Source organism: Aptenodytes patagonicus, chromosome 10 (genome assembly GCF_965638725.1).
Source record: "Aptenodytes patagonicus chromosome 10, bAptPat1.pri.cur, whole genome shotgun sequence".
Lineage (NCBI taxonomy): Eukaryota > Metazoa > Chordata > Aves > Sphenisciformes > Spheniscidae > Aptenodytes > Aptenodytes patagonicus.
The window spans coordinates 11,382,473-11,408,648 of record NC_134958.1 but is presented as its reverse complement, the minus strand read 5'-3'; the positions used below and the strand labels follow the sequence as shown (position 1 = coordinate 11,408,648).

Below are 26,176 nucleotides of genomic sequence, written 5' to 3'. Positions count from 1 at the left end.
AATGCCAAGGTGTCGAGACACAGTGAGGCTGCAGTGAAAAATGAAAGCTGGGGCCGGTGTGTGGTCGTAGCTTCCGATTCTGTTTTGTTTCTATCCGATTTTTTAACACTTCGATGGTTGTTACGGTTTTTCTGCATTGCATGGTTAGTTTTCAATGTCTACTTAACAAGAGCTGGTAATAGCTGTTGTTTCTTTCCTTCCAAGCCCTTGACAACTTGATTTGTGATTTTTCAAAGGTATTTGGTGTGAAGGGTTTGGGTTTATCAGCCAGTCCTGGGCCTTAAATCCCTTTTCCTATAAACTCTAGTTTCATATTTTTCTTCAAGAAAAAAGTATTTTTAATCTTTCTCTATTTTTATCTTAAGTATTTTCTTTTTCTAAGTATTTATCTTTCTCTAAGTATTCTCTAAGTATTACCTTTAGGTATTTTTAATCTTCCCCCTGCCAAACTCTTAAACTCAAAATCCCCCCGGGGACTCAGGCATTTCAAATGACACACTCCAAATGTGCTAATATGATTCTCTTACTAGCCTCCCCACAGGGTGAGGAAAGCCATAGTGATAGAGATTATGGTTCCTTGGCTTCCCTTGGGTTAAGGAACTTCTGAAATGCTTGAGCACATGTGATGCTTTTCTCCAGCTCCTCTTCATAGTCGATAGCACTGCAAAGCAGGTCTGGTGAAGATAGCTCCTGAAGTTTAGGTCTAAGTGCTTATTGAAATGTATTCAAACCATTAATTTAGTTATAAAATACTTTTTCCTCCCACACTTGTTTTTCTGTCATGAGGAATCTAATTTACAAAATCTTCTCACATGAAGTGTCATGTGAGCGATGTCACCATCACTTAGATGGTGAGCTTCAAGGCTTTTTATTCTCTTTCTGTTTAATACAGCTCCATGGATCCCTCATTGATTTGTGGGTGCCAGTGGCATATGTAGTATCTCTTCCTGCCTTGATGAGATCTGGGGAGACTGGATGAGCTGTGGGGAAGTAATAGAGACCAAATGAAGCCTCTTGAATCTCTCTGTGTTGGATTCAAATCATAAAATGGCAAATCTGACTGTAATAAGTTTAGCTAAGCCAATTCACCTAGCTGTTACCTGGCAAATCCTGAAATTCTTTCTTCTTCCTTGTCAACATCTGTCTTTCTCTACTTAGTCCTGCTTCTTTCTTGTCCTTTTCTATTCCAGTGGAAGAAGAAAAAAACTGAAGAACTGAGAATTTCTGGGTATACATGATCAGTTCTGTGTCTCCAGGCAGTGTCCCCACATATATCCTCCTCCCACTTTTGATGGTGCTGTTGCATCACAGGGTGTCTGCTCCTTTTTGTTACAGTTCTGTGAAAATAAGAGGTTCAGTTTTAATCCAGTTGCTGAAGAAGTCTGACATCATAGAGTGAGGCAGTACTCTTTTACATGCTCAATCTTAAGTCGATTAAATTGGACTGTAGTATATGGAGCTGATTCACATAATTGCTTGTGATCTTGCAGAAGCAATCAATGCTGCTATCTGTGTTGTCATCGTGTAGACTGCACAGCAGTTTTAAAAAAAAATGCAAACCTCAACACTCATGATATGTGAGTCATGCATCATTGCTTTTTCCTAGCCTGAAGTCTGGAGGCACAGGATACATTTCACTTCTGTTCTCTTTTTCTTTCTAGGACAGATTTCTGCGTACACAAAGACGAGCCTTGTGACACTGTGGGTAAGTCAAGGAAGAGGGGAGGGTATTTTGATAGCCACCTCTATGCTAAGAGGAGCTTTCTGGGCAAACTTTCATTCTTTGATTTGCTGTAATGTTGCTTTTGCTATTCTGTATACCTTTGTGATGCAAATATAAATTAGTTGAGCAGGGTATGAACTATAAATAAGCCATTAAATATTGACCCCTTCTAAGGACTGGAGGTCTCTCAGGTCAGGAAGTAATCTTAAGTATTTCTACTTCTTTGGATGTAGAATTAGATAATTGGAGATAGGAAACTGTCTTTTGGTGTGTCTGTATAATGCTCCTTTCAGTGCTCTCACACCTAAACCAAGAATTTGCTAACTAATGAATGTATTTCCAATTGTAAGAACCTGTGTAACACTCCCAGATCAAACTGGCACTCAGACACCAGAGAAGAATAATACCTCATTGTAGGAAAGCCAAGTTAAATCTTCTTTTCTGCCTCCTACTCCTCCTACTTCCTAACTGCCTTTAATCTTATCCAAACCCTGGATACACAGGGTCCTTACATCCCACACATTAAAACTTTGTTTATTTATTTAACTTAGGTAGCAGTAAGCTTCACTGTATCTATTCTCCTCGTATCTTTTTTTTAATCACCACAGTAGCAGCAGTGTTTGGAGGCATAGCTCAACATCCTCTCTATGATGATTGCATGATTTTTTTAGACTTGCCTCAAAGTCAAGCGGCCCCTTATCCGACATTCTATGTAAACTTGGAATGGATCCCGATTTTCAGCAGATCTTACACTCCAGTGTTCAGAGAGACACTCTCAGACTAGGGGTTGCTGCGCTAACAATAGTGGGTGATGAAGAGCATGGGGGGAAAGGGCCTTCAGCAGGAGCTCTGAAACTACCTACGAACGTCTCATCTCAGAATGCAGGTCCTTCCCTCTCTGTGCTGTGGAGACTGATCAGGTGAAAGGAGGAAATACAGAGCTGAAAAATACATACATTTTCTTTTCAAACGTGAGCAAAGACCGGCCTCTATGTCCAAGTTTTCTTTCCAGTCGGAATCCCTCACAATGCATTTATTCTGTGTCCAATGGAAAACACGCTTCCACTGAGGAAGGTTTTTATACTGTGTACCTGCATCTGGAGATGGCTGTGGTAAGATACAATAAAGAAGTAAAAAAAAAAACAGAGAAGCTGATGGAAGACACATGCTGACTAAGGTCAGAGCTCTTTCCCTTTTTAAAGACGGTATTGTTGAAGATCTCTATTCAGGGAATTATATTACCATAGACAGCATGACTAAGGAAATATTTTTGACTTCTTTTCTGTTCTTACGATACCCAAGTACTTTCTTGTGCTGCGACTTGCTGCAGGCTTTGGCTGCGGTGGAGAAAGTGGAAGATCAGAGCAATAAAGATTAAACTCATTTGTTGCTCTTTCCAGCATAGTTTTTCCAAGATATTTAGAAGGTGAATGTTCCTGGGACAAAACCAGCCTGGCCTCTTTGCTCTCTTCAGTCCTACTTTTCCTTCCTTCTCCCCTGACAGTTTCATTACGTGGCAGCAAAGCACTAGCATCTTCACTTACACATTTTCTATGCCCCACTGTTTCTGTTGTCTGAACGCAGAGACAGTGTGCCTTATCCCTGAGTACAGATGAAATCCTCCATCATATGATACCATCTTTTCATAAATACTGTTGAAATAAGTAAATATTTTGATAACATTGATTTTCAAGCATTATTGCCTGTACCCAAATTGGTGAGTTACTGCAGTCGTTTCAGATCATCTACAATTTAGGCCCTTATCTCTGTGTTGTATATACTGGCAGCATATCTTGAAAGTTTTCTTCAAAACTATAAAATGAGGAACTATTCTGGTAGGGCTGCAATCTGAATGAAGTCTGTCCAAGTTATACCGTACTCTGATATCTCATCTGTCCCTGCCTTGAGAAATACTTCTCATGCTTAGTGGCTGGAGGTAGAGCCTGAAGAAGATAACCAATTCCTCAGGTCATCAGCCTGCAATGGTGATGCAATGGTGCAATATGAAATTGGGTAATGCAGTGGTGCAACATGAAATTGGAATGCTGGATTTCGATGGATTCCTATCCATAAAACAGGTATTTCATGTTTCTGATTCCTTATGTGTGTCCTAAACCCATAGGATAGTATCTGATAATTATGGACAATGTCTTATGCCCTGAATATATCATATACTTGTGATTTATATAGAGATCATTGTCTCTGCCTTCTGTGGATGGATATAGCACTGTATTAGCTTCATTCCCCCTTCTCTGCCAGAGGTATTGTATTGGTGATATAACTATGTGATTTTTCTTTACTGATGAAAGTTAGCTCATATGTAATCCATTCATATTACAGATGTTAGACCAGAAGGGAATTTGGCCTTGTTGTGTCATTTGCATATGTGTCACAGCAGAGGAAGAACAAATTAAGGAATGTACTTCCGTGGCATGCAGCTGGGTTGAGAAAGTGGTTATGTCGGTAGTACTAAATTTTAACTGTGTGAAAGATTCTCCAGTTTTCCTCCTTAGTCAGAATAGGGGAAAATAGGTGTCAATTGTAGAAAATTAGTTTTTTATTAGCCACCACTCTGTGCCCTGTATATATACATGGGTTATATAAGTAGCAGTGTAGCATGGCATTTACTTGGGCTTAATACGAGTGCAACAATCAAAGTAGGCTGATGCTCACTGGTATACCATACTGGCTTATGAAGGATTATGTTGATGTTTCGGCCATCTGTATTGTTGCCAGATTCCTATTCCTCACTCCAGTTCCCAGATAGTCCCCTCCAAATCAGCAAGACTGCTTGTGAAAGCAAGAAGCTCGTCCAAAGAATGACATCGCATTTGGTCTTGATGGTGATGCTGAGGTTATAGCACTCCCCAGAGTTCTCTAGAACAGCAACTTGCTTTCATTTCTTATGAAATGCCTTATGCCTTATACTTTGCTTTTATACATGAAGAACATGGTCTCAGCAGATGCATATGTGTTTTTATACCTGCTTATGGATGAAGTTGGCCACTGCAGTTGGAACACCTCTCCTGTGAAGAAAGGCTGAGAGACTTGGGGTTGTTCAGCCTAGAGGAGAGAAGGCTTATAAAAAAGATGGCGGCAGACTTTTTAGCAGGGCCTGTTGCGACAGGACAAGGGGGAATGGCTTTAAACTAAAGGGGGGTAGATTTAGACTAGGTATAAGGAAGAAATTTTTTATGCTGAGGGTGGTGAAACACTGGCACAGGTTGCCCAGAGAGGTGGTGGATGCCCCATGCCTGGAAACATTCAAGGTCAGGTTGGACGGGGCTCTGAGCAACCTGATCTAGTTGAAGATGTCCCTGCTTATTGCAGGGGGGTTGGACTCGATGACCTTTAGAGGTCCCTTCCTCTATGGTTCTATGATTGCAATGTGGTACACTGCCATCCTGTAAAGGAAGAAACATCTTTCTGGTGAGCAGGCACTCTCGTAAACTAGGAGACTGAGGCTACTGCTCTATATAAGGCAGAGAATCTGGACTCTAGACTCCTGACTTCTATTCCCAGCTCTGGCATTGACTCACTGTGTGACATTTGGCAAGTCACTTACATTCTGAATGCTTCTGTCTACCTCTATGAAATGAGGATTTTGAGTGCAAAGCTACAGGAGATTGCATGGCTTAAGAAGTTCTCATATAAAGCAGTGTGATGTCCTTGAGCATAGGATGCAATACAAGTCCAGAATCTAATGTTGCTTAGTCACGTTTAAGAGACTATAAAGCATCTATTAGATTATATGTACTGAAATAAGAGGACTGAAAGTGCTGGAGGTGATGGTGTTTTTAGTGACAGTGCCTTGATTTTCTTTACACTGTGAGAAATATGGAAGCAAAACTTTCCCTGGTGGAAGTATTGAGGCCCAGCTGTTGTTCGGAAGTGGGATTATGAAGTTTAAATGGCTTATAAGAGGTGTTCATTTGTGCTCAAAAAGATCTATATTGAAAAACCTGTCTGGAATCTTTGCCTGCCATGCAGACACAGAGAGAAAACAGCAGCAGGAGGTTTGTATTTGTATTCTGGCAGGGGCCTCTCACTGAAACCAGTTGCTCTGGGGACTTCGTTCAAATTTTCTTGGCCCAGCTGCCAAGGTAGTGTGGAAGGTTACATAATGGCTGAAACAAGCTCAAAAATGGAGAAAATATGTAGGTATGTCTTTGTGGGGTGATACCCCACTGGCTGCATCAAGAAACAGAACCACATTTGTTTAAGAAATAGTTTGTTAATGCTCATTGTCCCACTTGGTTGTGTAAGTTAGCCCTAAGAACGAACGAATTCAAAAGGAGGTGGACAGAAGGAAAACAATATGCCTGCGTGCAATACATTTGCAACAATTGTGTTTCAACAGCCTCAGTTGCGGGACCTCCGATACACTCTGCAATTTGAGCAGGGAAGGTTCACTTTGTGCGAGACAGCCTTGTCACACACCAGTCAAAAAGTTTGCAGTCTGCTGCTGCTTCAGACTCATCTCTCGTGATGTGACTCTAACCAGATCTGCCGTTTCCTGCAGAAAAATCTTTGTTCCAATTGAGCTGCCTCTAAGCCAGCCAAATTGAGAGTTTAATGTCTAGCTATTAATATCAGGCTGCAGCTTGGAGCCTTGCACGTTGTCAGAATCCAACCTTTCTGTGACATAAGCAGATTGAGAATGCCCCTTTCGTTCAATATTTCCACTGCTGGTGCCAAATAAGCAGCTTTACGGTTAGTTAGGAATGATCCTGCATATTTCAAGGCAAAGCTTGGCCTTGATTCCTCAGTGTACATGTTACCCCAGATCCAAGCTGAAGCTTCCCTGTATTCAGTTAATAATAAAAGTGGGGGCAGTGTGGAATTGGAAAATGGAAAATGAGAATGTGTCTTAAATATCCTTAAATTGCCCTGGTTAAAAACGTCTTTACCTCTGCTGCAGTCACATGTGCTTTTCTGTGGCTTGATGTCGGGGAAAAGAAAGCAGAGTATAGCGTATATACTGCAGATGGGCAGGTTTAGTTGAAGGAATAGCTGCCTGGAGAAAACCGAGCATCAGAGCGGAGGTGATTGAGAAACACAGTTTTCCAGGCTGTTTCCACAAGTGAATTGATGTTTTGTGAAAAACATTCCCATCCCCTAGCTGGCTTTAATTAAAAGGCTCAAAGATAATTTACTGAGAGTCCTGAAGTTTATAAATCCTTCCATAATTTGTGTCCTTTTTCTTGCGTCTTCCAAACACTGATATGTGGATGGGGAAATTGGGTTTTGGTTTTGCCACTGTGCTGCTGGGTGACTGCACAGATGAAATCCTTCTGCTGTACCAGTGTGTTCGTATCTTAGTCTGTTCCTTCTTTCAAAAGTGTGTAGAGAGCTATGGGTGAAAAGTGCTATCATAGAGAGCTGCATATTATGGTGCTATTAGCCAATTTCCCTCCCCTTGTAGCTACACCCTGCTTTCTTCTTATGAGTTTATCATAGTAAAGTGTTTCCAAATATGCCCAGGTTTTGCAAATGAGACATTTGGTCTATGTCTCCAAGTAGATTTCATCCTTTTTTTTATTCCATGTAAAACACCTGAATAAAGGACTGCGCATTTTTACCTTTTCCTTGGCTGTTTGCTTGTGCAGTCGGGTGGCCTCCTGTCCGCAGCAAGTAACCGTTCTGGATGGTCCTGCCTGTACTGTGTACTGTTCATTTAAACCTTCCTCCCTATGTAATATTGATTCCAGTCCCCTAACAGTGTCACAACAGAGAATTAATCCCCAAGGAAAGGGAAAAGACTAGCTGGTTTTCTGAGAGTGGAAAAGAAAAGGAATTCTCACATTAAAAACATTTTCCATAGTGGTTCGTGTTGAATGTTTCTGTATATTCCAGGGCGGGTTTTTATTTGATGCCAGAATAAATAGAAATACCTGCTGTTTAAAACAATTCATTAGAGAAGCAGTGCCTCGTTTTAGCAAAAGCCTTGCTGGGACTGTCCTTCGGAGCAAAATCAAACACACTTTAATGCATTGAAATGAATATACTGTAGATTAAAATGTCCCTTAAAGAAACACTGTCAAGTTGGTTTGGTGTTTGTAAAAGAAAGGGACCTCGCAGCATTGCAAATTTTTGTCACTTGTGGCTGTGTAGGGCAATGGAGAGTCAGGCTGCTGGCTTTATGAAACCAAAGGGAGCCATGGTACAGTGCAGTGGAAGACTTTCGCCCTTGCCTTTTGGTTGCTAGGAAATAAATGCTCGGCTGCACAACCCAGACAGTGCTATTGGGCATATTCATCACTACCATCTCTCAGGCCCCACCCTACCCACAACAACCTTCCAATTTCTTTTCACCAGCTAGCAATCTCTCCTCTTCCAAATTCCCGCTAAAAATTTGTGTGCCAAGTGAGTGTAATATAAGATTGCATAAATTTTAATAGAAGCACTGGGATGAGCATAGCCACTCAAGTAATCGGGAATTCCTGCTGCCGTAACCCTTGCTCTTCCTCACTTCAGTGTCCTGTGTGCGCTTTTCCTTCTTTCTTGTTTCAGGGACATGGCTTCAGCCAAGCTGCTTCGCATGTGCACAGCTGTTCACAGGCTCACAGCTAAAGACCAGAGGAAAATCTGTCTTACACGGGACTCAGTGAGAGTTTTGTTAGTGATTTCAGTGGGGTCAGGATCCTGGTCCTGTTCTTATATGCTGTCTGAGACATGCAACCCTCCTTTGGGCCTCTGTCAAAAACCTGGCTGAGGTTTTTTCTAGAGAGACTAGTTGGTTTGGGGTACCTGAGACATCTTTGGAAAGCCTGATATCCTCAGGATGGTCCTTTGTACTTTCTGAAAATCAGTTGACCTGTCTATTAAGCTGTCTACCTGAGCATTCAAAATCACTGAAACATTTAAAAATCTTGCAAAGAAACAATCGTCTGTGAGAGCCAGAAAACAAAACCCAGCAGAAACCACAGTGAAGCTGACCAGTCTGCTTTTGGAAAGACAAGTAAAACAGAAAATACAAACAAAGGCCATATATACATAATCTATTCCCCTCCATCCAGTCTGTTAAAAAAAAAAAAAAAAAAAAAAAAAAAAGCTGGGCATGCTAGTTTTAACAGACTACATAATTATTATTAAATACATCAACCTTTTCTCATTGATTTATATGAAAACTTAAAATGTGTGCAATGTAGTTGGTTGAGTGAAGTGCTGATATTTTATAGAGACTTATTTTCTGTTTTTATTGTTATGAAAAGTAGAGCATTTGAATTTCATTTGCCTTTGGGTTTGTTTTGCAGCTCAGTAGTCTTGTTTAGGTTTGTCTTTATTCATTCCATATACTAAGGGCACTGGTGGATTCTTGGTCTCTTTAGCTGATAAATGACTGTCTTTCTGGAAGAGACGCAGTAGCCAAACACAAGATACTGTCCTTAGTTCGGAGCTTATATGGTCCTGTTGCAAGGTCTTTCTGTAGAAAAGAGGTGATTGATCAGTCTGTTCTGTTCTTAACATTTATTAGTCTGTGAGTGCTATCGACTGAATTTCTAGTTATCTCAACTTTTTTCTTCATCTCTCTGTTGTTTCATGTCTTGAGGGCAAGAATTAATTTGCCTAATTAAAATAAATGAAAGCATTTAGTGGAGGGAGGGTTAGTGACAGATTTTTTGTACGTTTGTCATTGTTCCCTCTTCCAAGTGTTTCCAGTCCCTAGCTCTGAAGTATCACAGACCCTCAGTTGCTCTCATGATTAACCCCTTTCCCTTGCCTTTTTGCCAAGGGTCTATTTCTCTTTGGTGGTAGTTCAGAGCTCTCAGAAGCTCTTGCTCAATTTTATTCCTTCATCTTCTCTTTGTTCAGCTGGGCCTGGACACCAAGAGGCTGCTCTCCCCAGAGAGGCCTGGATGGTCTGTCTTCCATCACGTTAACCACATGGTTTGCCCACTGAGGTTATGGAATTTCCCTACGTTTACTACACTTTGTTCTTCATAGACCTCCAGCAGTTCCTTATTAGTTCTCCTCCATACATCATTCTTCTTTTGTAGCCCCAAAATGTGTTTCAAGCACTTTTATTTTCCAATTATTTATCTGTCTGTCTTCTTAGGAAGCACCCATCCCACAAGATAAAACAATGGGCCTCACAGTGGTGGTGTATGTTTGAAGCTAGCTTGTTCTCAGTAATTTGGAACTGAACACTGTCAGCAGGGAGGAGTAACACACTTCCTGCTCTGTACCTGGCCTTTCATTTCCTCCACCATCAAACTGCTATTGGTAATTAATGCTCATAGATATTTAAGCAGGCTTGCTGAAGTACATACAGAGTCTTTGTCAACTGTAAGGCAGCATGTCCAAAATCTTCTCATCAGCTTACCACCCTGCTTTTGTTTGTTAGCGTATCTTCGCTGATCTTAAATCTTGCTTTTCTTGTTGCTCACTCAAACCCTCCAGTCAGGCTTTATGCCAGAGCTTTTGTCTTCTTTACTGTGATTTGCCCCAAAGGTGGTGCAGGACATTTAAGTTTATCTTAGCTTGAAAACTTTACCTTCGCCCATGGTTTTATTAATGGTTCATGGTAATGTGTTTTGATAAGTACAAGAGAACAACTATCTAAAATGCTGTGGAAAGGAACCATAGTATTCCTTTACCAGGCAACCTGTTTCTGACTAAACATCCTTCAGGCCATCACATCTCGTCGTTGTACAAGGTGGGTGCTGATTACTATTTGAATGAAAGATACCTTTGGAAAACTCACTGGCTACAAGAATTGTGTTATGGTACTTTCCCATCAGGCATCTAGGACTCCAAACCAAATCCTAGCCTAATGTCAAATTGGTGTGTAACTAAGCTTTCTGTTGCCTTTATTAAAAGGAGTATGTCATGAAGGAAAATATTTGCCAGGACTTTGTTGATATTTATTCTGATACTCTGACTGTATTCTTTCATTTCAGCTCCATGTCATAACTCACTTTATGCGCTAAATCATTGTGCAGTTTGACTGGTACGGGTGCAAACATGTACTGCATTCCACTCCAGGGCCATTTATGTCTGTGTGAAATTATATAGACATGTACACAAAGCACCTGGGAATTTCAGTCTCCTAGCTTAAAGGGCAGATACCTGCATAAGATGTTCCCTTCCCTATCTTTTTACCCCTCACCCCCTTCCTATGTCTGGGGCTTTGACATGCAATCATTGTGGGGAAAAGGACTCGTTATTACTGTTTTAACTAACAGTTCCCAATGAATTTATGTGATAGTATCCCTCAGAAGCAATTCAGTAAATTTTCGTGCTAGCATGGAGTAGAAAACAATCAGAAACAAAATTTTTTAATGTTTTTTTTCCTTTTTTGCGACAGGCAGTTCTTATGTTTTTGGTTCACCTGAATATGCTATGCTAGAACTTCTGAATTACAGTTTTATCTCCTAGACAGTTTTCTGCCTTGATTATTTTCTAAATTAGAGATGATTTGTGGGACACTGCCTAAGAATCAAGGCTTTGCTTATGGCTAAATACCATTTAATCACTAGTTAAAGAAATTTCTGCTGTTTATCTCTGAAAGTGGTCATTGTGTTTACAAACAGACAAGCTGAAGGCAGAAGCCTAATTGATGTCCAGCTAAGCACACACTGCCAAACAACTGTCAAGAAAAGCTCTGGAACTGCTCCTTGCTACTGTGTGTGTGAAGCTGAGAAGCCTTTGAGGCAGACATGAGCAGAACAATCTCATTATATTAGGTCTGTGGACAGACCATTTCTGTCTTTTGGGGTTTATAGTATTTCTGCTGTTGTCTCTCGTCTCACCCATGTAAATGGAGACTTGCAGATTGCAGATTTTACATGCTTCCTGCACTGCTTCACCAGCTTCACACCCCAGCTCCGTCACTTTGCTTTACTAAGGATTTGTTTCTCTGGGGGATTCTTGCAAGAATGAACATAAAACAAATAAAATCATGTCTTCTGCTTTCATAGCTCATCCTGCTTCCTTCATTCTCTTTTATAATATAAGGCTGTGGAAAGAGAAATAATGTTTGTTTCTGACAGCAGTGTCAAACCTGCTGTCAGTACGCTATAAATAACCCATCGCTTGCTATTGTTATCTGTGCTAGAAATGCCTACCCAAGATTGTCTGCAGCAGAAAGCAGGATTTTCTGCTATGACAAGCTTCAGACCAGGTGGACAGGGAAAACCTGGAAGTCATAAAAGCATTTGCTCATTGTTTCTTATCCAAGAGCAGGGAACAGATTTTGCACATCCTGACTTCCAATCCACTGCCTTACCCGTTAATTCACGGTGCCTCCCTGATAGACCTGTGCCATTAAGCAACACACTGAGGTTTTTTTTCATTTTATTTTATTTGTAAAAAAGAATTTCATAGAATCATAGAATAGTTTGGGTTGGAAGGGACCTCTAAAGGTCATCAAGTCCAACCCCCCTGCAATAAGCAGGGACATCTTCAACTAGATCAGGTTGCTCAGAGCCCCGTCCAACCTGACCTTGCATGTTTCCAGGCATGGGGCATCCACCACCTCTCTGGGCAACCTGTGCCAGTGCTTCACCACCCTCAGCGTAAAAAATTTCTTCCTTATGCCTAGCCTAAATCTACCCCCCTTTAGTTTAAAGCCATTCCCCCTTGTCCTGTCGCAACAGGCCCTGCTAAAAAGTCTGTCGCCATCTTTTTTTTATAAGCCCCCTTATTTCTTGAGAGGAAAAGGAAATGAATTTGTAAATAGGGCTTTTCCTCAGGAAAAATTCAAAGCTCTTTACCAAAGAGATCAGAACTGTTATCCCTATTGTACCTAGTGAGGAAATGAAGCCTAGAGATGTGAAGGGACATGCCAAAGGACAGAGCTGGCTTGGGGCTAAGCCACAGCTCTTGAGTCTCAGTCCAGGCCCCTCAGCTGGAGGCAATGCTACCTCTTCTCAGGCCTTCCCAGTGGAAGCTCAGCTTCTTTGGGCAGCAGCCATTTCTTCAGGTCAGTAAAATAATGATTCAACCCTTCAACAGGCCAGAGGTTTGTGTTTCTTCTTTCCATTGCCTGGGTCTTTATTTTTACCTCTATTTACACGTTCCAGCCTGGTCAGTTTGCTGCAGACTGCAGCCACATATTGTTTAAGAAAGCTGACGCATTTATAATTGAGAAACCTCTGAGGTTTTTCTTCTCCTCCTGTCAGACATAGATGGCTTTTATCCAGTTGACTGCTTTACAGTGCCTTTATCCTTTGCTGGCTTGAAAACATTTCAGATAGTTTCTATTGTTTTATAGACCCTGTAGCTAAAAAACCAAGCTGTGTAAAAACATCTGTACATAGCTGTGCAATAGGCTACAGACACGTAGGGTAATAAGGCATGATTGCATTCATTGTGGCATTTGCTCCACTGGATAATCAAAGAGAAGCATTCCAGTTGCACACAGGATATGTAAGAGTAAAGGAAGGAAATGAAGGAGAGCTGCCTACTATACTTTTACATTTCTTTTGTCTTGCAGCTGCTAAGACTAAATGCAATTTTGAGAGCAAGTTTTAAATAACGTAGAGATGAGATTTTACTAGTGATAACAAAGAAAACAGCACTGGGAAGTGTGCATAAAACTTCCCCCCCCTGTCCCCAAGAAGGAAGCTTGACCTGCACTGATTTTCATTTGGTTTTTTTTCAACTTTGGTTAACCGTCTGGTTAACCTATTAGCCTATTTTGCAGGGTGTCTGGTCCTGGAAGGATTTTGCTACACCAAGTGCACTCAATAGATTGAAAGTCAGTTTAAGTCCTTGGAATGTTGTTGGTTTTTTATTTAACAATTCTCCCACTTCCACTGCCTCAGCATAAGCTCCAAGCCTTTCAGTTGTGATTGTGCTACACGTAATGCAAATAGGAATTGGGCATGTAACAGGACTTTGCACCACTGAAAATCTTCCCTGTGTTTACCAGCATGCTGAAAATGCAGTAGGAAGTGTGCTCCAGCTATGATCCAGTACAAGCTTACTTCTCGGCTGTAAATGTTAACGGCAGATGCTGTGAGAGAGGTGATGAAATTTTGAGCTGACCCAAGAATGCACAGACCATGGTTTGCCATCACGTGTTAGAGAGAAGCACCTCCACTTTGTTGACAAAATCAGTATTTTACAGGGACATCCCACTTCATAGTCAGATTTGTGCTGTATTCACAGTTTGGCAAAATTGAGGGGCTAAAGAAGATGACTGCTTCATGATCTGTGGTCATAGCTGTATTTAAGCATCTAAAAATACAGTCTTATTTTTAGAGGTTCTGTCCCACACTTGAGTAATGGTTACAATGCAGCAAACTATAAGTGATATAATTGTATTTAATAGTTTCCTGACTCCAAGCTGATCAGCTGTGACTGTTTTGTGCTATAGTGGTAAATGAAAAAGTGAGCTAATTTCACCTACTTGGAGGTCTCAACTAAGCCATTAGAAGTGGTATAAATGCTCTGTTGCCCATAGTGGAAGTGAATTTAAGCTTTAAATGCAAATTTATCTGGATACCCTACACCTGAAAAATCATGCCATGTAAATAAAAATCCAACATATTTCAGCATGCTGTCATTTTAATCCTTTATATTTGACTGTTAGACAAGGATTCTGTATGTCAACACTGTGAAACCTGTGGTTTATTAAATGGTAGATCATAAAAAGTGAGTGATCAAGGAGCTAAGCTGCCTTCAGTAGTTGTTGCTTATAGAAGTGGAAAAGACATTTAGAGAAGCACCTAGGAAGTTGAGAAAGAGGATGAAGCAGTTACAGAAGACTAAGATGATTTGCCATATAATTTTGCATTAACCTGTAGGATTGTGAACCGTGGCAGTTCAGGGGGATACAGAATGCATTTGCGTTACAGGGATGGCAAACGTCAGGTCCCTGAGTGCTTCCCCAGCCCTCCTGGGAATTTGGCTGCCTGGGCCAACTTAGGTAGTGGTTCAGGTGTCTAGCTTTGAGGAAAGCACTCCAAGAAAGCTCTGCTAAGAACCTCTCTGCTCACCTTGCTTGGGTGCAGTGGGACTGCACCTTTGCCAGAGAGGCCACTGCCGCTACCTGCCTTATCACGCTTGACTTCAGCTCCCCTTCCCTTTTGGAGCAGTGCCTGCCTTAGCTGCTCCCTGGCAGCAAACTCTAGAGAGGGACGATGCAGAAAACAGACAGTAATCATGTCAGCCATCCCAGCAGATTCTTTTACTCCACAGGAGACTGTGTCCAAAGATAAGATGGTAACTTCCTAATTTGCTCAGAATAGATGTCTTTGGGATAATTTTGGTCATCTTTTGGCCTCACCTTAGAACATCTGGCGTGGAAATAATGCTGAGCTAAGGCTTGGTCTGCTGAATCAGCAAATTTACATTTCTCTGTTTAATGTCTAGAAAGTCCAGAACAATTCTTTTAACCTCATTTCTTGGGAAAGTTTAAATGGGTAGAGGTGAGCAAACAGGCCTAACAGATACAAAGAGATAAAAGAAAGCCAGCGTGGTTTCTAGGAAAGGAAGCAAGATCATGGCTCAGTGACTTGTTGGAATTCTTGAAGACTCTTCCTGCCAGAACAGACAAGAACAAGGGGGAGATGCAGTGGGCTTCACATTGCTAGCTTCTTCTAAAAGCTTATGATAGAGTTTCATTGCAGTAGTTAGTGTCTGACGTTTGTGGTCATGTAACATGATAAATAACTGGTTTCAGTGGCCTGAAGAGTAAGTAGGAAAAAGTACTGATAAAAGGTCCATTATATTTCTGCCAATTCAAAATTTTTAGTCAGATACTGCAGGGAACAAAGGTTGCCTCTGGGCTTGTGTCTTTTGAGAAATGGATAGACTGATGAGGTCAAAAATAAGATTTTGCATTTTTGCACATCCTAGGGAAGGAGGAGGCGTTAATAATCAGCGCTGGTATACAGTGAAAGATTTAGATTTTGTAGAATCGTTTGGCTTTTCAGCTGTCTTGCAGATTGCATGGGTTTCTAGATGGGAAATTACACCAATCTTCATTAACCCTGAGTGAATACAATGTGGCACTTGTGATCAGTGGCTCTGATGATAGGCTTAACTTTTAGTTTTCTGTTTCCTCTGAGCCATTGTTTATTTTGAAGAGGTATAATGATTCTCTGGGTTGGAGTACAGACTAGAGAGAAATTGGTCCTCTTTCTTTGACTATTTTTGCTTCCTGGTTAGATCAATGCAAAAATATGTGAATATATCCGTGCGTGTGCATGTGTTTGCATTTCTATATCCATTTATGTGAATGTATGCATCTTTTGATAATGCCCATTCTGGAAAAAAATTACTATCTCTAAATGCATGGCAGAGTACTTTGAATTTTACATACCTGAATTTGACCAGATCTTCCTTGTAGAAAATACTGGGGTTTCCTTATCAAGTTCTTGCTAATTTAGATAGGAAGGTGACTGCAGGAGATGGTGAAATTTTAGCCTAATTCTCACTGAGCGGTGTGTGTGTATATATATATATGTATGTGTATATATAAACTGTCCTTTCAACCCCTGGAATTTTATTTGGATACAGGGGTTCTGCTATATACACTTCTAAATTTCAGAATCCTATAATCTGCAAGGTGTTTGCCTGAATTAGTTTGACAAGTCTTTTATCTTTTAGATCAGCTGAGAGAAATATGTTGAACTTATTAAAATAAAAAATTTAAAAAAATCCTAGACCAAACCCATCAAATATCTTTCTCCTTCTGTACTCTTTCAGCATGATTTCTAGAATGCTAAGGATTTCTGTCTTTGTTTAACTTGGAATTAGCCTTGTATTTCTACTTTAGTTAGTGGTCATGAGCAGTCAACAGGTTGAAGATATTTATTGGTTTTGTGTAGTTGTGTCATACATTTTTGTGTAGCCATTTTGCCTGATCTGTTTGCATTAAGGCTCTGCCTGACCATAATTAGACTGCTGGGTACACATTAATGTTCTGCTGAGGATCTACTTGTTGGTTTTAATAATGTCATCCATCAAGCTCTAGCATGTATGACAATATTTGCACTGTAGTAGACAAGCAGAGAAAACACTGCAGTTATTTATAAGAAAACTGGCCAGTAAGTTAGGAAACCCTGTGTGGATGTTTTTATTTATTGGAAAGTTAAAGTGATGCTCTAAAATGAGTCCATCAGTCGAATCGGACTTTGTTGTTCTTCAAATGAGAGAAAAGTGAAAGATTGAAGTTAGATTTCTGTTTAGAATTTATATTTTATATCTCTGTTTAAGAAACCCGTAGATTCGTTTCCTATCTTCTATGCCCTAGTTTGTCTGCTTTTCTAGCTATGTCTGTTGGTCAGAGAGAAAGTACTATCTCCACCTTGGTCTTGTCTGGGGCCAAGTATGGATGAAATTCCTGACTACACCTCTCTCGCCCTATGTCTTGATCAGTTCTGGGGAAGTACTGGTGCTCCTTCTAATCCCTTTGATGACCTCTTACAAGTGTCTGTTGACTTGGACTTCAGAAAAGCAGCATTGTTCACTGGAGTTGCTCTGTCCTTCCGGATGGTTTTCCTGTGATTTTTGCCTGACCTTCTGTATCTGGACGCATACTTAAGCAGCATCTGAAGTAGAGATGCTTTCCTGAACCTGGGCCTCAGATCCTGCAACACAAAAATATTGCTTGGGATTATTGAAGTCCTAAGCTTTGTAGTTTTCTTTCAGAGATGTCAGTTGCCTCATGAGAGTCTGATAAGTTAATTATGTTTCAGTTTCGTGTCTCTTCCTCCCTGTGTCTCCCTTCCTTCTTCCATAATGTTCTCTGATTTGCCCCAGATTTCTTTCTATGTGTTTATCTGTCTTCACTTGGATCTTTCCATTTCCCTTCTCCCTCTGTGGAGCAAAGTGAGGAGAAGAGGTTCTTGGCACAGCCCTCTCACATGTTTGCATTCTCTGCAATGTCGCTCTGAAACTGAGGAACGGGGAAGGGTGCGATGCTCTCGGCTCAGAGCAAAGGTCCTGGATTCTGAAAGCATTTGGTCCTTTCCATGGTGGACCCCAACTCTTGACTGCTATGGTTTGTGTTGCAGTGCAGAGGTGTGTTTGCTGTGATGGTTAGATCCTTGGGATTTTCTTGTCTGAATGACAGATTTAAAAGTGATAACTTTTGACTGAGTATCTGAGAACAATCCCTCTCTTCTCTATTTTTATCTTTATCTGTGTCGCTTGTTGCATTTTCAAACATGGGAAAACTGTAGTCCATATTTGTTCAATGAACTGGTGTGTTTACAGAGATGCAGAATACCCACTCATGCACCAGTGTCTGTGAGCCAGAATGTGGGCTAAACGCTGAAGTAAATAAAGCTTTTTGGCTTTACACTGAAGGACAAAAGACAAAGACCAGCCTTCTGGGGGTGGGAACTAAAGAAAAGAAGCCAGGAAATGGTTTAATGCGCCTTGTCCAAAGCCAGTGGTAATACTCCTATTGATTTCAGTAAGATTTTGATCAAACCCATGGTAATTATGATAGCTGGTACAATTAGATCGGATGTAATACATATTCAACTTGTTTTCTGTGAATGCCATGAAGCTGTTTATGCTATCATTAATCAGGTAGCTTTGCTGGGAAATGCATCTCATTCATTACATGGCAGCTGACAGGAGGCCACTGCTACTGGGCACCAAAGCAGGCTTGTACAAAAATATCCTATCTGCGTAGCTGGAAAGTACAGCTGTTACCATTGCAAATTCTCTCCACGAGCCACTTACCGAGTGGGGCTTGACAGCTGAGAAAACCCCTACAAACCATGGTGCAGACTCAGCACGTAGTTTTCAATCAGGGACACACAGATTTGATTCCGAACTGGAAGTGTCACCCAGACAGCGTACAAGTATATAGGAGCTTCTGCACTTCCCAGGGGTGTTTTATTTAGAAGCATGTGAAACTAGAAGAGGCAGTTCTCCCCTTGTTGGCCCTGATACTTTAGCACAAAGACCTAGAGCAATAACATGAACACGTGTGCGTGGAAACGTCCCACTGGCTTCTGCAGGATACTGTGACAGTAAGTTTCTTTAGTGCTGCCTGCAGGTGCAGTCCCCCTGTGAGCCTCATGTGCTGTCATTTCTGAATTCAGACTATAAAGGCCTCAGGACTGGGACTGTGCCTTGACTTGTGTCTGTGAGGCACCAGGGACTCTTCTGGCTGCTGTCAGTCATCGCAAGGAGCTCAACAGTATTCATCCAAATTTGTGTTTTCTTTCACAGGAGCTTGAGTTTGAACATGAGAGATTTCTTTTTACTAAGTGTGAGAAAAGCTCATGCTGGTCTTTTTCTTAGGGAAAATTTCTCTCTAGCTTGTGTTACTTTAAAGGTGACGTTTTATTTTTGAGTAATTTAGAGAAAGAGGTACTAAAGAAAGTAGATTCAGGGCATATTAAAAATATCTCCAGCTACGATACCTCTGAAATTAGCCATTACTTCTCTTCCGTCGGGCTGGTGCTGTGATGTGTTTATGTCTGCGTAAAGTACCATGTGGGTAAGGACCTTCCTGCAGGGTGGAAGTCGGAACGGACAGCTCTGTTTGGGAACCCAGAGGAGGGCCCTTTATGTTAATAGTCATTTTAACCTGATTTGGTGAGTGTGTGTATGCAATATGTGTGCTTTGTGCTTACATCTGTCTACCCCAATGACAGTCTTTCCCTAATAGCTTTTTAACCCATTGGCCAATTTGACTCAAATTTGAGGATATGGGTCTCGGAAATATCAGGCTTTTTGGAAGTTTTCTGAAAAATAGGAAACTGAGTAGAGGAGAAAGCCCTCGCCCTTTGATGCTGCCACTGAGGGAAAGATTGCATCACCCACATTTACATCAGAAACCCCAAGTGGAAGTGCAAATGTGTAGGAAATCAAGCCATTAATTTTGAAGTAAGTTTAGGGTTTGGTATTTTTATTGTCACCTCCCCTTCCACCATACTATCATGCTCTGCCAGAATAAATGTGCTGACTGGTACTGCGTGAGGAGAGAAGTAGAGCCATGGCACTGCCTTAGTCTCCTCTTCCTGCCCGCCGATGTGGAAGGATCATTTTCACTCCCTACTCCTGGCAGCAGAGGTAGTAGCCAGTGCTGAGGTATTAGGGACCAGCTTCATTCTCTTGCACGATACGAGCTTTTCAGCTCAAGTTCTGACTTCAACAGAGTAACTCAACCCTATTAACATTATCAGGCACAAACCCCAGGTTTGTCAGTTTTCTCAAGTCAGGCAGGCTGTGAGGTTAAATCAGCACTCAGCAAAGAATTGAAACAGAAAGGCTGAACCAAGAATTGCTAAATAAGTTTATCAGTGTGTGTGTTGGCTGGCAGCTTGACAAAGTGAAGCCAGGAGCTTAAACAGCCCTGTAAGTCAGGATGTAGGAGCTGTAATTGAGAAGTATCACAGAAGCAATTTGGAAAAGCATCTGTTCAAAGTTTGATTACTGTGAATCATCCCGTTCTGCTGGCCTGCTCTGCTAGTCGCCTGAGCTGCTCTTATTTTGCCAAGAGAACAGCTTGACACGCATACAGCGCCTAAAAATAAAATACACTTTAAATATTAACATGTCTCAAAAGTATAGATTCATTTGCTTTTTGAGAGTAACAATTGCTTAGTCATTCTTTAAGAATATGGAAAGAATTTAATTGAGAGCCGTGGAAGAATGCCATTCATCAGCAGCACAGGTGTTCGGCCATCTCTAAAACTGTCCCGTTCAGCAGACTGCGCTGAAACTCTCCAGACACTGAAACATTGTTCATGGTACGTTGCTGAATATTGTTGAACGGTTGCAGGACTCATGAACCCACGCCCGACCGACACCATGGCAGGCTGAGATAGGCATGGCTCAGTAAAGCTGGTGAAACTGTTAAAAGTGTCCTTTAATTTATTTGAATAACTTCATGAGTTTCTTAGTGTTTGCAATTATGAAAGAGAACAACTGGAACTGAATGCTGGACCCTGACTGTTAGCTCTTAAAGCAGATGCTGTTTGGTACAGAGACTCCAAATATTTTTTCTGATTTATTGCCAAATCTGACCTTGTCTCTTCATTCTGGAAGGGAGATACTGAGGAATTTGAAGGCTCCAGGATCCCTGCTGCTGAATTCCATGTTTCTCTTTGTTTAGCAGTCTCATTAAAAGCTCTGATTTGATTTTTTTTTTCTTCATTCCTCTTCGTTCTCTCTGAACTCGGGCCCTCTGTTGAAGCAGATGGCTCAGATGAGTTGCAGAGACAAACTGACAAATTCAAAACTGGAAGTCACAGAACTCATCTGAAAAAGCAAGATGAAAATAGCCTTCAAAGCTGGTTTTGGAACCCTACACAGATTGCAAAGCTGCAGCTATTGCAGGCAATGCCAGGGTTGTTTTTCCATTTCTTGGAAGATAAAACCTTCAGATGGGAACCCATCCTGAGAATAGAATGGGTGTTAGAGGACTAACATAGGCATGTGGCAGAGTGGTGAGCATGGGACATGGTAGCCCTTGAGCACTTTCCTTTCTGATGGCAGAGTTGTTTGGTTTTTTTTTTCTTTTGGCGAGTTATTTATTTCCTGAAAGATACAGCTTAGGGCACACTGAAGCAATTCTTGAGTTTAGGCCTATTCCACCAAATAGGACAGGTCAAAATGCAAATACTGAAATGTTGAAATAATTTAGATTTTTAGTAACATCTGAGAAAGCGAAGGATGAGATTCATGAAGGCTGTTTAGAGAAGGAACAGGTGGAGTTCTCTCTTCTTGTCAAGCAATCCAGCAGGTGAGAGATGTGGACTCATTTCTATCCTACTTCTCTCTGCTTCAGCCACTGAAGTGACAGACAGTTATTCACACAGCTCCACAAATGCTGAATCCGGTGCTGAGTCCTCTTGTTGCCTTGGCAGGTTGGCCTGTCTTTTGCATATTATCATGCCAATATTTGCATGCGTGTGAGAAGGGAAGATCCTGCTTAATTCTACAACAGGTTGTAGAAAGGACCAGCAGGTTCATCTCTGCAGTGCAGTCTACATCCAGTTAACAAAATGAGGCCAACAGAAGACATTCAAATCCAAATGCCTTTGAGCCCCAGGCAGGAGTGACTTTCAAGGGCCAGAATCCAAATCCTGATTTACAGTTTGGTTTCACAGTTGTTGGTGATGGTTTTTTTGAGTTCACAGTCACATGTTCCTGTGGTCTTTCAAAAGCATCAGATCTCTCCTGACTTCTGCTGGTTCTGATTCCTTTTTGGTGTAAGATACACTTGAACAACCTTGTCCCCCCTGTGCCTGTCTCTTTTTCTTTCAATAGCTTGTATCCCACTGATTTCCATTGCTTGTTTCTATACCAGTTCTAATAGCTGTCCTTTCCTTATGCTATGTGCCATTTTTTTTCCCACACCAAGGCACTGGCCTCCCTGCCTGAATACTTCTATGTCCTCATCAGGCCTTGTTGCAGTCCAGCTCCTACCTTTCCTCAAGTGAACCCATGATGCCAGAAACATATGACCCAGGGCTGTAGATCCATTTTTTCTTCAGCAGTAAGTACACACAGAAGTTCTCAGAGAGCTCATCTTCCCTTCTGATCTTATCTCCTGCCCTCCTTGACCCCTGCCTCCCACAGAAGTGACTCCCTGCTGCTTACGAGATCAAAGTCATGTTTCTTGAAGACTTCTGGAAAACCCATATTATCTCCATTTGCTACATTTCTCTCCGCGACTCCTCTCAATCCCTAATCTCTTCCCATCTGTCTTTCCCCCTTGTTCACTAAATTTGAATTATGCCAGGCTTCTGTATACTTCCCAGCACTATGTGTTGACTCATCAATCCAGTCGATCAATCCCTCCCCAACTGGAGTACTTCTCTCAGATCCACCTAGCTAGCTCTTCCCCTGCCTTTCCTCTTAACAGGAGTACAGCTGTTGTAATATATCTTACTTTGGGTAATTAAGCCCATGTATTTCTATGTGTGTACATGAACATGGAGACTTTCAGCACTGTGTAATGATGTCTATAAACAGATGGTGAATTAGCTGCCAGGGTTTGGGAATCTACATTCGGGAATGGTGGTTTGATTTGGACTAAATGTCCAAACCTTCATATTTAACTAGAGAAACAGGAATGCAGAAAGGAACTGTGTTTTTGCCTGTTTGAGATCTGCATTCAGCAGCAGCCTGGGCTCCTGTTGCTGGGGAGCGTGCGGGAGAAGCTCTCTGGAATGTGGCTGTTAGCATATCAAAGTAGAGTAAACATGTAGATGATACCCTGCTTCCTCTGCTCCAGTTAATTAAGCCACTCCTCATGTCACGTTAGATGGAGAGGATTTATTAATGTGCTGTCATCTAGGGAAGCAGTGGTTTGCTGAAAGGGAGGAGCCATGTTAATGGCATAGAGGATGTCATGCTGAACAAAGAGCAGATGTCAAATAAACAGGGTATTTCTTTTTATCTCCTTCTTTGCTGAGATCTTAGATCCCAGTGCTTTATCGTAAAAGCTTAGAAAATTAGGGCTAAAAAGAACTTCAGGTGGTCTTTTAATGCATTCCCTTGCTCCAAGGCAAGATCAGTAATACCCGTGTCACTCCTGATGGATATTGGCTCTATGAGGCTAACCAGTATACTTGTTTCCAGCTTTCCTTGAATTACTGTGAACGCCATAGCTCTCCTCAGGTATGGTCAGTGTGGTGAATATTTATGCATGTGATTACAAATCCTTGTTGAATAGCATTGGAAGGGAATGTGGTTTTCAAAGATGCCCAGGCCAAACCTCTGGGGGTTTCCGAAGGTTGTCTGCTCTTTGCTGGCATAATGCAGTGTTAATAGCCTGTCTGGCATGTTCTTGTAGGCCTTGGTTAAAGCCTCTTCTAGGCCAAAAGTGTGTTAGAACATCTGTCAGCTTTCTTCATCTCAATGCATTTGGTATCTGAAGTGACCTTTTACTAGCTTGGGTGAGGACAATTACCCCTAAAGTCATGAGGGGTCTCGGTCGCTAGGGCTTTTCAACTGCCTGGGCAGTCCCTTGTACACTGGAAGAGGCTCTGCTTAAATCAGTGAATTAGCACAGTGTAAATCCAATGTAAATAGCATTAGAATAAGGCTTTTGACATCTTCGGGAATGTCTGTGTGTGGGCAAGTTAGTATAGGAGCAGATAAATGATTCATCCATTAAACTTAGAAAACCACAGGAGGGTTCCCAGGAAACATAAAAGCCCCACAGAAAGACTGAAAGCTAAAGCTGAGAGTTGGCTATGCTGGGGAGGAGATTCCACATGTTCCATTAATTGCTGTCCTGCAGGGTAATTAATCAAAGAGAAAAAGAAGATAGCAAAAGCGCTCCTTTAAGCTCTAATGATTTGCAGAATCTTGCCTTCTTTACAGGTTTACAGACATGAAGAGGTCTAGCCTCACAAAGGCCTTTTTATCAGAAAGGTATAGAGTATGGCAACTTGCACAGACAAACCCCAGTTAGGTGTCAGCTAATCTGTTTGAAAATGGGGGCAATGCATTCCTGCACAGAGTTCGGTGTGGGCTGAAAGAGTCAGCTGAGAAGTTCCGTTGAGCTTCAGTGGTGCTGTGGCTAAGATTTGGGTGTATCTGCATGAATCGCAGTCATTTCACAAAGACTAAGGCACGTGGTTGAATCTGGCTCTAACAGTTAGAGTCCTGGTTTTGTGAAATGTTATCCAGGGCCAGTCGCTAGACCCTTGGGCGCCGTAGCAGTATTTCAGTACCAAATATCTTCAAGGATTCCCAGTAGTCAGAAAAGTATCCCCTATAAAAGATATTGTGTATTTCATTCATTTGTGCTGTTAGGACCTTGTGTTCTGCGGAGTATTACATTATCAGCCCTAGAAACATCACAGCTAGTATTGTGAATATCGGGGAGAGATTTTATTTGTTAGTCTTTCAGGGTGTGTGTAATGAAAATCAAGAGATTCAGAAAGTATGCTTTGTGTTTCATCTATTTATTTTTCTTGCTGGGCTTTTGGGATTCTGACAGCAGTTGTGTATACTGGAAGTGGCAGTGTTTTCAGAGTTACAAGGAAGAAGAGATTTTATTGGGCACTACGGGACAGCAGTCAGTTCCGTAGGGGAGGTGTCCAGCCACAGAGTACACTGAGTTCTGGGAAAGCATGCTGCATCTCTGCAGGTCATGCTGGTTTGGAGGCAAGGAACAGAGTTTTATAGAGGTCATGTTGAAATTTGGAATAAGGTAGATTCTCCAAAGTAAGAAGAGGATTCTGAGATGATGGGCACATTTGCAACAAGTTCGCTAGGTACAGAAAGTCCCTGGTCTGATGTGTATTCTCAGAAGTAGTGGTGACTTCTTGTGTGATCTTACCAGTTATTTGAATGTTGTGTCTTAGCTCACTTTTCTGTAAAGTTGGTGTAGTACTTGCCAGTTTCTCAGTGAGGCAGGGAAGAATGTATATGGGGACTTGGGTACCAGTTTGAAAACCGTGTATGAAAACAAATGTGTGCTGTAGAGTCGAAGTGAACCTCACGTGCCCTTAGCTAGAGGTTTCTTGGGATTCCCAGGAATCCAGATCATCTTCTGCCTGCAGAAATGGCATGGGCTTACCAATGCTCAAAAACATCAGTGCTGGAAACTACTTCCTCCACTACTTTCCTCCACCAGCGAAAAGCAGGGGAGTTGTATACACAATACACCTGCCTGGATGGTATTCTAGCTTAAATTCTGCAGAATTACAAACTCCTTTTGAGGACTTTGACTATTCCTTTGTTGTCTGAGTGCCTACCCAGTCCTGTGTAGAGAGTTGTATTTGGACCAGTCCTGTGTTGCCCTGTTTCCTCGATATGGTTCAACCACCTCCCACCCTGGAGGGAATTTAAGCCCTCAACAGGGAGTGGATGTTCTGCCACTCAACAAGGTCAAGTGAATTGAACTAATTTCTTCCCTGGACTCATTTTTGTCCCTTGTATGGCACCAAGAGAATGAGACAGATAGTGGGTCATGTTCTCTGACCTTTGATTAAGTGCAAACAGGAAAAACGGCGTCCCTATTGTCAGCGTAGATTTCTTTCTCAGGCACATAGAGATTGAGCTTATTTCATATTTCATATTTCACATTCCCTTTAAGAGAAGGGCACACTTATGGGGAGACGTATTTGAAATAGACTATGGCTGACTTCTTGCAGTGTCTGGGAGCCAGTTCCATCGATGGTCCATGGCGTCAGAAACTCTTCCTGTATAAATACCCGAGTTCAAAATATTGTGACTTGCATTGGGTACAGCACTTGGCATGATTGTTAACTTGTTTTTGTACCTGACTATAGCTGTCTCCCATGCATTGGATGGTTGTACTATAATTCCTGTACTTGTGATTCATAATGAGTGTATTGTTTCCAGCGTGGTTTTCATTAAATACAGTGACAATGAAAATTATTGCTAAGGAAAACAGTTTCCATACGTGAATATTAAACTCTAATGGAAACCATGTTGTTACTGCAAGATTAACAGAAATTGGCATCTAGATGACTATCCAGCATTAAGCCAAATTAATCTGTGCCACTAAAATTGCATGTCTGGCTTTGAATTAGCCCATTCTCATAA

At 41.5% G+C, this 26,176-nt stretch overlaps 1 protein-coding gene across 1 annotated transcript in view; it reads left to right on the top strand.

The window, feature by feature from the left end:
* The window catches only part of ADAMTS17 (ADAM metallopeptidase with thrombospondin type 1 motif 17), a 197,576-nt gene that overhangs the window by 45,352 nt on the left and 126,048 nt on the right, over nt 1-26,176 (top strand). Inside the window, exon 7 of the mRNA XM_076348704.1 lies at nt 1,662-1,705. Within this exon, the coding sequence (XP_076204819.1) occupies nt 1,662-1,705 (44 nt within the window). The remainder of the gene's footprint in view (nt 1-1,661; nt 1,706-26,176) is intronic.